This window comes from Neofelis nebulosa, chromosome 4 (genome assembly GCF_028018385.1).
Source record: "Neofelis nebulosa isolate mNeoNeb1 chromosome 4, mNeoNeb1.pri, whole genome shotgun sequence".
Taxonomy (NCBI): Eukaryota; Metazoa; Chordata; class Mammalia; order Carnivora; family Felidae; genus Neofelis; species Neofelis nebulosa.
The window spans coordinates 149,983,172-149,996,616 of record NC_080785.1 but is presented as its reverse complement, the minus strand read 5'-3'; the positions used below and the strand labels follow the sequence as shown (position 1 = coordinate 149,996,616).

General features: G+C 39.0%; 1 protein-coding gene across 13 annotated transcripts in view; it reads left to right on the top strand.

Moving 5' to 3' along the window:
• Positions 1-13,445, top strand: part of DOCK3 (dedicator of cytokinesis 3) — a 595,409-nt gene that overhangs the window by 537,943 nt on the left and 44,021 nt on the right. For all 13 annotated transcript variants that reach the window (XM_058726773.1, XM_058726766.1, XM_058726765.1 and 10 more), the window contains one exon: positions 712-860. In XM_058726773.1, coding sequence (XP_058582756.1) covers positions 712-860 — 149 coding nt within the window. The remainder of the gene's footprint in view (positions 1-711; positions 861-13,445) is intronic.

The window sequence follows — 13,445 nt, the reverse complement described above, 5'->3', positions numbered from 1 at the left end:
CTGCTAACTCAGGAGGAAACCTTTTGGGCAGACATGAGCACAGACTTTGAAGAGGCCCATGAACTTCAGGCCTCTGGTGGCTGGACCAGGGTCTATGAAAACCTCATCACTTATTTATTTTTATTTTTTATATTAAATATAATTTATTGTAAAGTTGGTTTCAGTGCAACACTCAGTGGTCATCCCAACACGTGCCCTCCTCAATGCCTATCACCCACTTTCCCCTCTCCCCCACCCCCATCAACCCTCAGTTTGTTCTCAGTATTTAAGAAACTCTTAAATGCCTTTGGGCTAGAGGTAGAGACCCCAGGGATAGTGCATTGTGTTTAAGCAGAAATGGATAAATATTCCTTGCTAAATAAATGCTGAACAATATGAAACTGTCATAGGTTACTCAGAAATCCTATTCTGTCTAAAGTAGTGAACTCTGTTCCTTGACCTTGGAATGATTTTCGGGTAGTTTCCCCATAAATTCTTTGGAAAGGCAATTTATGCCTGTTGAACATTTGTTTTAGCTGGGATGGGCCAGTTTTATCTATGAATTCTAAAAAGCCAAGGAAAAGAGTATCTCAGAGAGCCATAGGGGAGAGCTTGCTTTCCTCTCAATGTTTCCAGGGCAGATGAAAGTATCTGCTATGGCCACACTTGGGAAGCTTCTATAGAAGGAGCAAAGAAAGCATAAACTAATATGTATTGGGTTTTGTTGTTCAGGTGAACATAAGATCCACTTTATTCCGGGAATGATTGGTCCTTTTCTGGGTGTGACACTGGTCCCACAGCCAGAAGTACGGAACATCATGATTCCCATCTTTCATGACATGATGGACTGGGAGCAGAGGAAAAATGGCAACTTTAAACAGGTAAGATGACAACTTCTCTCCTCTGAATGGACCCCTTCTGCCCAGGCAGGTTATCCAGATGGCCAGACTATGTTTCTAGTGGGAATGGCTACAGCCCATCTTGGCTTGCCCATTTTGAATCCTGTTCAAGGGTTTTCCCTTAATTGCTGACCAGAATTGATTTGTGGATTCTCTTCATGAAGCTAGAGGTCAGAAAAGAATAATAGGAAAGGAATGAACATGATATAAAGAAATTTTCTGTTCAAGGAGAGAGTGACTGAGACTGTGATCAAGTTTCATTCAGGAGAGGCCCTGGGAGCATAGTACCCTTCCTCTCTAGTGCATGGTCCAGGCATTTCTAGGGCTAGAGCCAAGATCATATGACGTCTCATGGCTCATGGTAGCCCAGAATTTCATAGACTCCTGCACAGAGGGGTGGGTCCAGAAGGTATAAGCCCTTAGCTTCTGACTAAGTCACTTCAGACTGTTCCTCTATGCATATCTTCTGCCACCTCTAAGGCAGAGGAGATGGCCCCTGCCTTTTTATGTGTAGCTCCAAGGAATAGGGCTAGGACCAATAGTGGTCAGTGGTAGGGAAGCTGATTTTAGCTAATAAAAGAAGTAACTTGCTAGCAACAGGAACTGTCCAGTGTAAGCTAGCCTGCTTTGGGAGATGGGGAGATCTTTGCTGGTGATTCTCAAGCAGAAGCTCCCAGGAGACCTCTAGAAGAAATTTATGTATTGGATTGGAGACTGTACCCGTTTCCCAGTAAGCTCCCTCCTAACCCTGTGACTCTGAGATAACCAGTGGTCTTGTAGTAAGTAGTTGTAACAGTGAGGAACAGACCAGACAGACAATAATTTTTAAATTCTTACTTGTTTATTTGTTTGTTTTTAAGTTTACAAAGAGCAGAATTCATTCTTTGTGATTTAAAGTTCTGTAAATTTTGATAAACACATAGTCATGTAACCACCACCACAATCAAGATTTTTGAAATTCCTAAGAATTCCATCATGCTACCATTTTGTAGTCAAACCTTCCCCCTACCTTTAACCTATGACAGTCTGTTCTCCATCACTGTAGGTGTGCCTTTTCCCGAATGTCATTTGAATGAAATAATGTAGAATGTAGCCTTTTGAGTCTGACTTCTTTCACTCAGCATAATGCCATCCAGAGGTTCATCCATGTTGTTGCACATACCAATTTTTCTGTTGCTGAGTGGTATTCCATTGCAGTTATTCACTATTTGAAAGACATTTGCACTATTTCCACTTTTTGTTGGTTATGAATAAAGCTATTAAAAATATTTCTTTACAGGTTTTTGTATGAATATAAACTTTCATTTTTCTTAGGTAAATTTCTAGGAATAGGATTGTTGGCTATTGTAAATGTATGTTTAACTTTATAAGATGCTATCAAATTTTATTCCCAAATGGCTATGCCATTTTTTCTTTTTTTTTTAATATAATTTATTGTCAAGTTGGCTTACATACAACACCCAGTGCTCATCCCAACAGGTGCCCTCCTTCCTGCCCATCACCCACTTTCCCCTCCTCCACTCCCCATCTACCCTCGGTTTGTTCTCAGTCCTTAAGAGCCTCTTATGGTTTGCCTCCCTCCCTCTCTGTAACTTTTTTTTCCCCTTCCCTTCGCCCATGGTCTTCTGTTAAGTTTCTCAAGATCCACATATGAGTGAATACATATATCTGTCTTTCTCTGATGGACTTATTTCACTTAGCATAATACCTTCCAGTTCCATCCACATTGCTGCAAATTTGAAATCCCAGCAGCATTGTATGAGAGTTTTAGTCCATATGCTCATCAGAATTTGATATCATCTCTTTGTGTGTGTTTTTTAGCCATTCTAATAGATACATAGTTGTATATCTTGGTGGTTTTAATTTCCATTTCTTTAATGATTAATGATGTTGAGCATCTTTTAATGTGTTTCTGTCTTTATATCTTCTTTGGTGAAATGGTTATTCAAAACTTGTATTCATTTTAATTGGGTTATTTGTTTTCCTGTTGTTGAGTTTGAGAGTTCTTTATGTATTCTAGATGTAAGTCTTTTGTTGAATATATGATTTACAAATATTTCCTCCCAGTCTTTAGCTTGGCTTCCCACTTACAATAGTGTTTTTCACAGAATGAAAATTTTTAATTCTTATGCAATCCATTTTATCAATGGTTTTCTTCTATAGATCATGCTTTTGAGATCATATCTGAGAAATCTTTGCCCAGGACCATGAAATTTTTTCTCCTGTGTTTCTTCTAGAGGTTTTATAATTTTATATTTAGATCTATTACCTATTTTGAGGTAGGCTTTGTGTAAGATGTGAAGTATGGGTCAAGACTTTTTTTTTTCCTTTTCACACATGGAGGTCCAACACCTTTGTTAAGAGAAAAACTATTCTTTGTCAAAAATCAGTTCACTGTATGTGTACAGTTCTCTCCACATGTACATAGTATACAGTTCTCCAGTCTTTCCATTGATCTATGTCTTACCTTTCACCATTCCCACACAGTCTTGATTATGGTAGCTTCATAGTCTTAAAATCAAGCGGTGTGAATTCTCCAAATTTTTTTTTCAGTATTGTCTTACCTATTCCAGTTCCTTTTCTTTTAAGTCTCAGAATTAGCATGTCAATATCTTCAGAAATTACTGCTGAGATTTTGGTTGAGATTGCATTATAATCTGTAGATCAAATTGGAAAGAATCGATATCTTAGTAATACTTAATCATACTTCTAGTCCATTAAGGCAATATGTCTTTCCATTTTTTAGGTATTCTTTTATTTTTTCATTAATGTTTTATAGTTTCAGCATACAGATTTGTACATGTTAGATTTATATGTTAAGTATTTCCTGGTTTTTGGTGCTATTATAAATTATTCTGATTTTTAAATTTTACTTTCCAGTTGTTTGTTGCTAGTACATAGAAATACAGTTGTTTTGTATATTAATATTATATCCTGCACCCTTGCTAAACTTACTTATTAGCTGTAGAAGGTTTTGGAGATTCCTTGGGATTTTCTATTTAGTTAATCCTATCACTTTCATTTTTTTATGAAATTTATTGTCAAATTGGTTTCCATACAATACCCAGTGCTCTAATCCTTTCACTTTCAAACAGAGACTGTTTTATTTCTTCCTTTCTAATCTGTATGCCCCTTATTTTTTTTTTTTTTTCTACTTCATTGCACTGGCTAGGACCTCTGGTCTGGTGTTAAATAAGAGTGATGAGAGTGGACATCCTTGCTTTGCTCTTAATCTTCAGGGGAAGTATTTGGTGTTTCACAATTAAGTATGATGCTAGCTAGTTGTAGGTTTTTTATAAATGTTCTTTATCATGGGTAAATAGTATTTAACATAAGAATCCATTTTTGGAGTGTGCAACTCTAATGCCTTCATTTCTTCAGAAAATAATAACTTCAAACAGAAAAGAACTTAATTTTCTTTTTTTTCACAACCTTCTAAATTATGCAAAATGCACAACTGCCTGATGAGAGAACCTAGTTATGGAGAAGCAGATGACATTGCAGAACTGCACCATGGGTCACTGAGTTTGTTAAAAGAGGGTCTAGGGGGGCGCCTGGGTGGCGCAGTCGGTTAAGCGTCCGACTTCAGCCAGGTCACGATCTCGCGTTCCGTGAGTTCGAGCCCCGCGTCAGGCTCTGGGCTGATGGCTCAGAGCCTGGAGCCTGTTTCTGATTCTGTGTCTCCCTCTCTCTCTGCCCCTCCCCCGTTCATGCTCTGTCTCTCTCTGTCCCAAAAATAAAAAAAATAAAAAACGTTGAAAAAAAAAATTAAAAAAATAAAAAATAAAAAATAAAAAAATAAAAGAGGGTCTAGGCTGTATTCCACCATTACGACTAGTGAATAAAGAAGGATAACTTTGTGGAAGACTAAGTTGGAACTCATTTCTCACACTTTAAGACTCAGCTGTTAAGTTGTGTTCTTTCCCTCATTAAGGCTATCGTGGGGTTCCTGGACAGCTCAGTCAGTTAAGTATCTGACTCTTGATTTCAGCTCAGGTGATGATCTCACAGTTTGTGGAATTGAATCCCGTGTTGGGCTTCACGCTGGCAGCACGGAACCTGGAATTCTCTCACCCTCTCTCTGCCCCTCCCCCGCTTGCACACGTGCACTCACTCTGTCTCTCTCTCTCTTTCTCTCTCTCGAAATAAATAAACTTTAAAAAAAGACTATCATGAAAAATTGATATCAAGCAAGCCATGTAAAACCTTGTTGACTCTGGTAAGCAAAATCTTGCTGCTGCTTCCCTTTGCCACCAAATATTTTTAAACAGTGGTCTACTTGTGGCTTTCCAGTTTTCCAAGCACCATTTGTTAAAGAGACTGTCTTTTTTCCATTGGATATGCATAGGGGCATTTGTACCCCAATGTTTATAGCAGCACTTTCAACAATAGCCAAATTATGGAAAGAGCCTAAATGTCCATCAACTGATGAATGGATAAAAAAAATTGTGGTTTATATACACAATGGAGTACTACGTGGCAATGAGAAAGAATGAAATATGGCCTTTTGTAGCAATGTGGATGGAACTGGAGAGTGTTATGCTAAGTGAAATAAGTCATACAGAGAAAGACAGACACCATATGTTTTCACTCCTATGTGGATCCTGAGAAACTTAACAGAAGACCATGGGGGAAGGGAAGGAAAAAGAAAAAAAAAAAAAGGTTAGAGAGGGAGGGAGCCAAAACATAAGAGACTCTTAAAAACAAGAAACTGAGGGTTGATGGAGGGTGGGAGGGAGGAGAAGGTGGGTGATGGGTATTGAGGAGGGCACTTGTTGGGATGAGCACTGGGTATTGTATGGAAACCAATTTGACAATAAAGTTCATATTTTAAAAAAAAAGTGGTCTACTCTTTTCATCCCCACATTTCCATTTCCCACCCTCCTATCCATCCAGTCTAATATGTATTGTATACCCACTTCTGTTGAAGTTGCTCTCTGCAAGAACACCCATAACCTTTGGGGCACCTGGGTGGCTTGGTCAGTTAAGTGTTCCATTCTTGATTTTGGCTCAGGTCATTATTTCACAGTTCGTGAATTCGAGCCCCATGTCGGACTCTGCACCGACAGTGTGGAGCCTGCTTGGGATTTTCTCTCTCTCCCTCTCTCTCTTCCCCTCCCCTGCTCTCTCTCACTCTCAAAATAAGTAAATAAACATTTTTTTAAATGTTAAGAAAAAAATACCACCCATAACCAAATTACCAAAATTTTTGTCTTGATTACAGTTGTGCTATCCACAGCTTTGGCTCTGTTAACTACTCCCCTACTTCTTCCCACCTACTAAAAATATTTCTTCTAATTATAAAAACAATAGGTATTTAATGTAGAAAAATTAAAATTCAGATAAGCTATAATGAAAAAATTTAATCCATAATCCTACTATTTTAGTAACTTGTGGGGGAGACAGGTTATGTCTTTTTAGACTGTTTTTTCCCCATACGTAGAGGTTTTTGAGTTAAAAAATGGAATCATTGTGTATATTGGGGTTCAGGGGCCATTGTGTGTATTGACTTTTAATCTCCCCTTTTTAGTAACATGTTTTCATCACCATCTCTTCATGTCAGTTCATGATCCTCTGTCCTGCACTCAGTTTAGAGGCTACACAGTCGTCCATTGCATGGCCTACCCCACAATGTATTTAGTCAGCTCCTAGTTTTAGAAACATAAGTTCATTCCAAATTGTTGTTGTTAATATTGCAAAACACATATCCATTCCTAATTATTCTCTGAGATAAACTTCTCAATTGTAATTCCAGGGTCAAAGAGGCTTCCTTAATTAGGTTCTTTTTTTTTTAAATATGAAATTTATTGTCAAATTGGTTTCCATACAATACCCAGTGCTCATCCCAACAGGTGCCCTCCTCAGCACCCCTCACCCACCCTCCCCTCCCTTCCACCCCCCTATCAGCCCTCAGTTTCTTGTTTTTAACAGTCTCCTATGTTTTGGCTCCCTCCCCCTCTAACCTTTTTTTTTTCTTTTTCCTTCCCATCCCCCATGGTCTTCTGTTAAGTTTCTCAGGATCCACATAGGAGTGAAAACATATGGTGTCTTTCTTTCTCTGTATGACTTATTTCACTTAGCATAACACTCTCCAGTTCCATCCACATTGCTACAAAAGGCCATATTTCATTCTTTCTCATTGCCACGTAGTACTCCATTGTGTATGTAAACCACAATTTCCTTATCCATTCATCAGTTGATGGACATTTAGGCTCTTTCCATAATTTGGCTATTGTTGAAAGTGCTGCTATAAACATTGGGGTCCAAGTGCCCCTATGCATCAGCACTCCTGTATCCCTTGGGTAAATTCCTACCAGTGCTATTGCTGGGTCATAGGGTAGTTCTATTTTTAATTTCTTGAGGAACCTCCATGCTGTTTTCCAGAGCGGCTGCACCAATTTGCATTCCCACCAACAGTGCAAGAGGGTTCCCGTTTCTCCACATCCTTGCCAGCATCTATAGTCTCCTGATTTGTTCATTTTAGCCACTCTGACAGGCGTGAGGTGGTATCTGAGTGTAGTTTTGATCTGTATTACCCTGAGGAGGAGTGACATTGAGCATCTTTTCATGTGCCTGTTGGCCATCCGGGTGTTTTCTTTAGAGAAGTGTCTATTCATGTTTTCTGCCCATTTCTTCACTGGGTTATTTGTTTTTCGGGTGTGGAGTTTGGTGAGCTCTTTATAGATTTTAGATACTAGCCCTTTGTCTGATATGTCATTTGCAAATATCTTTTCCCATTCCGTTGGTTGCCTTTTAGTTTTGTTGGTTGTTTCCTTTGCTGTGCAGAAGCTTTTCATCTTTATAAGGTCCCAGTAGTTCATTTTTGCTTTTAATTCCCTTGCTTTTGGGGATGTGTCAAGTAAGAAATTGCTATGGCTGAGGTCAGAGAGGTCTTTTCCTGCTTTCTCCTCTAGGGTTTTGATGGTTTCCTCTCTCACATTCAGGTCCTTTATCCATTTTGAGTTTATTTTTGTTAATGGTGTAAGAAAGTGGTCTAGTTTCAATCTTCTGCATGTTGCTGTCCAGTTCTCCCAGCACCATTTGTTAAAGAGACTGTCTTTTTTCCATTGGATGTTCTTTCCTGCTTTGTCAAAGATGAGTTGGCCATACGTTTGTGGGTCTAGTTCTGGGGGTTCTATTCTATTCCATTGGTCTATGTGTCTGTTTTTGTGTCAATACCATGCTGTCTTGATGATTACAGCTTTGTAGTAGAGGCTAAAGTCTGGGATTGTGATGCCTCCTGCTTTGGTCTTCTTCTTCAAAATTACTTTGGCTATTCAGGGCCTTTTGTGGTTCCATATGAATTTTAGGATTGCTTGTTCTAGTTTCGAGAAGAATGCTGGTGCAATTTTGATTGGGATTGCATTGAATGTGTAGATAGCTTTGGGTAGTATTGACATTTTGACAATATTTATTCTTCGAATCAATGAGCAAGGAATGTTTTTCCATTTCTTTATATCTTCTTCCATTTCCTTCATAAGCTTTCTGTAGTTTCCAGCAGACAGATCTTTTACATCTTTGGTTAGGTTTATTCCTAGGTATTTTATGCTTCTTGGTGCAATTGTGAATGGGATAAATTTCTTTATTTGTCTTTCTGTTGCTTCATTGTTAGTGTATAAGAATGTAACTGATTTCTGTACATTGATTTTGTATCCTGCGACTTTGCTGAACTCATGTATCAGTTCTAGCAGACTTCTGGTGGAGTCTGTCAGGTTTTCCATGTATAATATCATGTCATCTGCAAAAAGTGAAAGCTTGACTTCATCTTTGCCATTTTTGATGCCTTTGATTTCCTTTTGTTGTCTAATTGCTGATGCTAGCACTTCCAACACTATGTTAAACAACAGCGGTGAGAGTGGACATCCCTGTCGTGTTCCTGATCTCAGGGAGAAAGCTCTCAGTTTTTCCCCATTGAGGATGATATTAGCTGTGGGCTTTTCATAAATGGCTTTTATGATGTTTAAGTATGTTCCTTCTATCCCGACTTTCTCGAGGGTTTTTATTAAGAAACGATGCTGAACTTTGTCAAATGCTTTTTCTGCATCGATTGCCAGGATCATACGGTTCTTACCTTTTCTTTTATTAATGTGATGTATCACATTGATTGATTTGCGAATGTTGAACCAGCCCTGCAGCCCAGGAATGAATCCCACTTGATCATGGTGTATAATTCTTTTTATATGCTGTTGAATTTGACTTGCTAGTATCTTATCGAGAGTTTTTGCATCCATATTCATCAGGGATATTGGCCTGCAGTTCTCTTTTTTTGCTGGGTCTCTGGTTTAGGAATCAAAGTAATGCTGGCTTCATAGAATGAGTCTGGAAGTTTTCCTTCCCTTTCTATTTTTTGGAATAGCTTGAAAAGGATAGGTATTATCTCTGCTTTAAATGTCTGGTAGAAAGAATGAAATATGGCCCTTTGTAGCAACATGGATGGAACTGGAGAGTGTTATGCTAAGTGAAATGAGCCGTATAGACAAAGACAGATACCATATGGTTTCACTCTTATGTGGATCCTGAGAAACTTAACAGAAACCCATGGGGGAGGGGAAGGAAAAAAAAAGAGGTTAGAGTGGAAGAGAGCCAAAGCATAAGGGACTCTAAAACTCTGAGAACAAACTGAGGGTTGACGGGGGGTGGGAGGGAGGGGAGGGTGGGTGATGGGTATTGAGGAGGGCACCTTTTGGGATGAGCACTGGGTGTTGTATGGAAACCAATTTGACAATAAATTTCATATATTGAAAAAAAATTTTTAAATAAAAATCAATAAATAAATAAATGTCTGGTAGAATTCCCCAGGGAAGCCATCTGGTCCTGGACTCTTATTTGTTGGGAGATTTTTGATAACTGATTCAATTTCTTCACTGGATATGGATCTGTTCAAGTTTTCTATTTCTTACTGTTTGAGTTTTGGAAGAGTGTGGGTGCTTAGGAATTTGTCCATTTCTTCCAGGTTGTCCAGTTTGTTGGCATATAATTTTTCATAGTATTCCCTGATAATTGCTTGTATCTCTGAGGGATTGGTTGTAATAATTCCATTTTCATTCATGATTTTATCCCTTTGGGTTCTCTCCCTTTTCTTTTTGAGAAGCCTGGCTAGAGGTTTATCAATTTTGTTTATTTTTTCAAGAAAACCAACTCTTGGTTTCATTGATCTGCTCTACAGTTTTTTTAGATTCTATATTGTTTATTTCTGCTCTGACCTTTATTATTTCTCTTCTGCTGCTGGGTTTGGGGTGTCTTCTTCTGCTGGGTTTGTGCTGTTCTGCTTCTGTATCCTTTAGGTGTGCTGTTAGATTTTGTATTTGGGATTTTTCTTGGTTCTTGAGATAGGCCTGGATTGCAATGTATTTTCCTCTCAGGACTACCTTTGCTGCATCCCAAAGCATTTGGATTGTTGTATTTTCATTTTCATTTGTTTCCATATATTGTTAAATTTCTTCTCTAATTGCCTGGTTGACCCATTCATTCTTTAGTAGGGTCTTCTTTAACCTCCATGCTTTTGGAGGTTTTCCAGACTTTTTCCTGTGGTTGATTTCAAGCTTCATAGCATTGTGGTCTGAAAGTATGCATGGTATGATCTCAATTCTTGTATATTTATGAAGGGCTGATTTGTGACCCAGTATGTGATCTATCTTGGAGAATGTTGCATGCGCACTGGAGAAGAAAGTATATTCTGTTGCTTTGGGATGCAGAGTTCTAAATATATCTGTCAAGTCCATCTGATCCAGTGTATCATTGTTTCTTTATTTGTTTCTTTATTGATCCTGTGTCTAGATGATCTATCCATTGTTGTAGGTGGAGTATTAAAGTCCCCTGCAGTTACCAGATTCTTATCAATAAGGTTGCTTATGTTTGTGATTGTTTTATATATTTGGGGGCTCCCATATTCGGCACATAGACATTTATAATTATTAGCTCTTTCTGATGGATAGACCCTGTAATTATTATATAATGCCCTTCTTCATCTCTTGTTACAGCCTTTAATTTAAAGTCTAGTTTGTCTGATATAAGTATGGCTACTTCAGCTTTCTTTTGACTTCCAGTAGCATGATAGATAGTTCTCCATCCCCTCACTTTCAATCTGAAGGTGTCCTCAGGTCTAAAATGAGTCTCTTGTAGACAGCAAATAGATGGGTCTTGTTTTTCTATCCACTCTGATACCCTATGTCTTTTGGTTGGAGCATTTAGTCCATTTACATTCAGTGTTATTATGGAAAGATATGGGTTTAGAGTCATTGTGATGTCTGTAGGTTTCATGCTTGTGGTGATGTCTCTGGTACTTTGTGGTCCTTGCAACATTTCACTCACAGAATCCCCCTTAGGATCTCTCATAGGGCTGGTTTAGTGGTGATGAAATCCTTCAGTGTTTGTTTGTTTGGGAAGACCTTTATCTCTCCTTGTATTCTAAATGACAGACTTGCTGGATAAAGGATTCTCAGCCACATATTTTTTTTCTGTTCATCACATTGAAGATTTCCTGCCATTCCTTTCTGGCCTGCCAAGTTTCAGTAGATAGGTCTGTGACTAGTCTTATAGGTCTCCCTTTATAAGTTAGAGCTTAATTACGTTCTTACAACCCCACTTCTCACAACTCTGCTGTTCTTTGACGTCTCAGACTGCAGGCTACCCTTTCTGCGTGCCCCACACCAAGCACTGACCATGCTGGCCTGTGTTAGCTGTTGTCCCTGCCTCCTCTACCAGATGATGAGCTAGGTATTGGACACCATGGCTGTTTCTTGTGCATTTTTCCTTAGAACCCAACGTAGTCCCTGAGACATGTTAGATTCATGGAGATGAAAATCAAAGTTAACATTTATTGAGCACTTCTAAGAGCTAGAGCACAGGGACACCAAAGAAGACTGTTAACCACCATTACTGCTTCACAAACAAGGAAATATAAGCTTAGAGAAGTAAATATCTTGCCCTGAAGTAGGCAGCTGGTTGTCACAGGACAAATATTTGTTGAATGTATAATAAGATGTCACTTGTCACTTCAGGAATATTGATTCCATAGAATAAAAGTAATTCTGAAAACCCAAAATTGTCAATATTACCAACTATGACATGATATATATATTTTTTTTTAATGTTTATTTTTGAGAGAGAGAGAAACAGTGTGAGTGGGGAAGGGGCAGAGAGAGAGAGAGACACAGAATCTAAAGCAGGCTCCAGGCTCCGAGCTGTCAGCTCAGAGCCCGACATAGGGCTCAAACCTAGGAACCTTGAGATCATGACCTGAGCCAAAGTCGGACACTTAACTTCCTGAGCCACCCAGGTACCCCATGACACGATACATTTGAAGAACTTAGCATTTTATTTGACTTAAAGACATTGGTTTTGCATACATTGATCTGCAGCATTACTTGTTTTGGATTTCTCAGTTTCTCCTAATAACTTCTCCCTTTATCAGCACTATAGAGGGTGATGAATCAATATCCCCATATCCTCCCATCACCAACTCCTCTGCCTAATACAGAAGTTCTAACACTTGAATAGGCATCACAACTGGGAGGGCTTATTGAAACAGATTGCTTCTCCTTTTCCCAAGTTTATGATCCACTGGGAGCCTGAGAATCTTCATTTCTAATGATATCTAATGACTGATACTGCTAGCCCAGGGGCCCATTTTGAGAATTCAAGGGAACTACTGCACCCATGTTTACACAGTCATACCCCCTGCTGCTCCAGGTCCCTTTCCCCTATTTGCCGTGTCCTGGAAAACACAATCTACCTATACCTGCATGTTTGAAGAGAGATCCCTTGTTATAAACAGACCCTTCTTCCCCTGGGAGGTTTGTGGGCCACTGATTGACCCAGTAAGAAGAGACAAGATTTGAACTGAGAATGAGATCCCTTGGCCTCTGGTCCTGGCTCTATCTGACTTTACATGACCCCAGGCAAGTCCCTGCTGAAGTCTCTTCTCCACACAGAGAAAGACATGGCATCAATCCCTAAGGACCCCTGGTCTCAGATTTTCTTTCTCTGAAATGCATATTCAAGCAGCTGACTCATCAGGCCATACATGAATGTACGACAGTCTCTGCGGAGCAGACCACTGTAAACAGAGCCACATTTATTCATCCATTCTCATTTCCTGCTGAAGGGGTTCAGAAACCATAATTGCCTACAATGAATTTTCTAATTCAATTATTTTTTTATAACTTCATTGCTTTAGGACTCTTTGGCCCTATGTGAAGTGAGAAAATGCTTCTGTTATAGCTCATTATTAAAAGCAGCCATGCCTCTTTGTTTATATGAAGTATTTATATAAATAATACCAAAATACCACATTTATTTTTTTTAATATGATTTATTGTCAAACTAGCTAACATACAGTATATACAGTGTTCTCTTGGATTCGGGAGTAGATTTCCATGATTCATCACTTACATACAACACCCAGTGCTCATCCCAAGTGCCCTCCTCAGTGCCCATCACTCATTTCCCCTACCCCCATCAACCCCTCAGTTTGTTCTCTGTATTTAAGAGTCTCTTATGGTTTGCCTCCCTCCCTCTCTGTTTGTAACTATTTTTTTTTCCTTCCCTTCCTCCATGGCCTTCAGT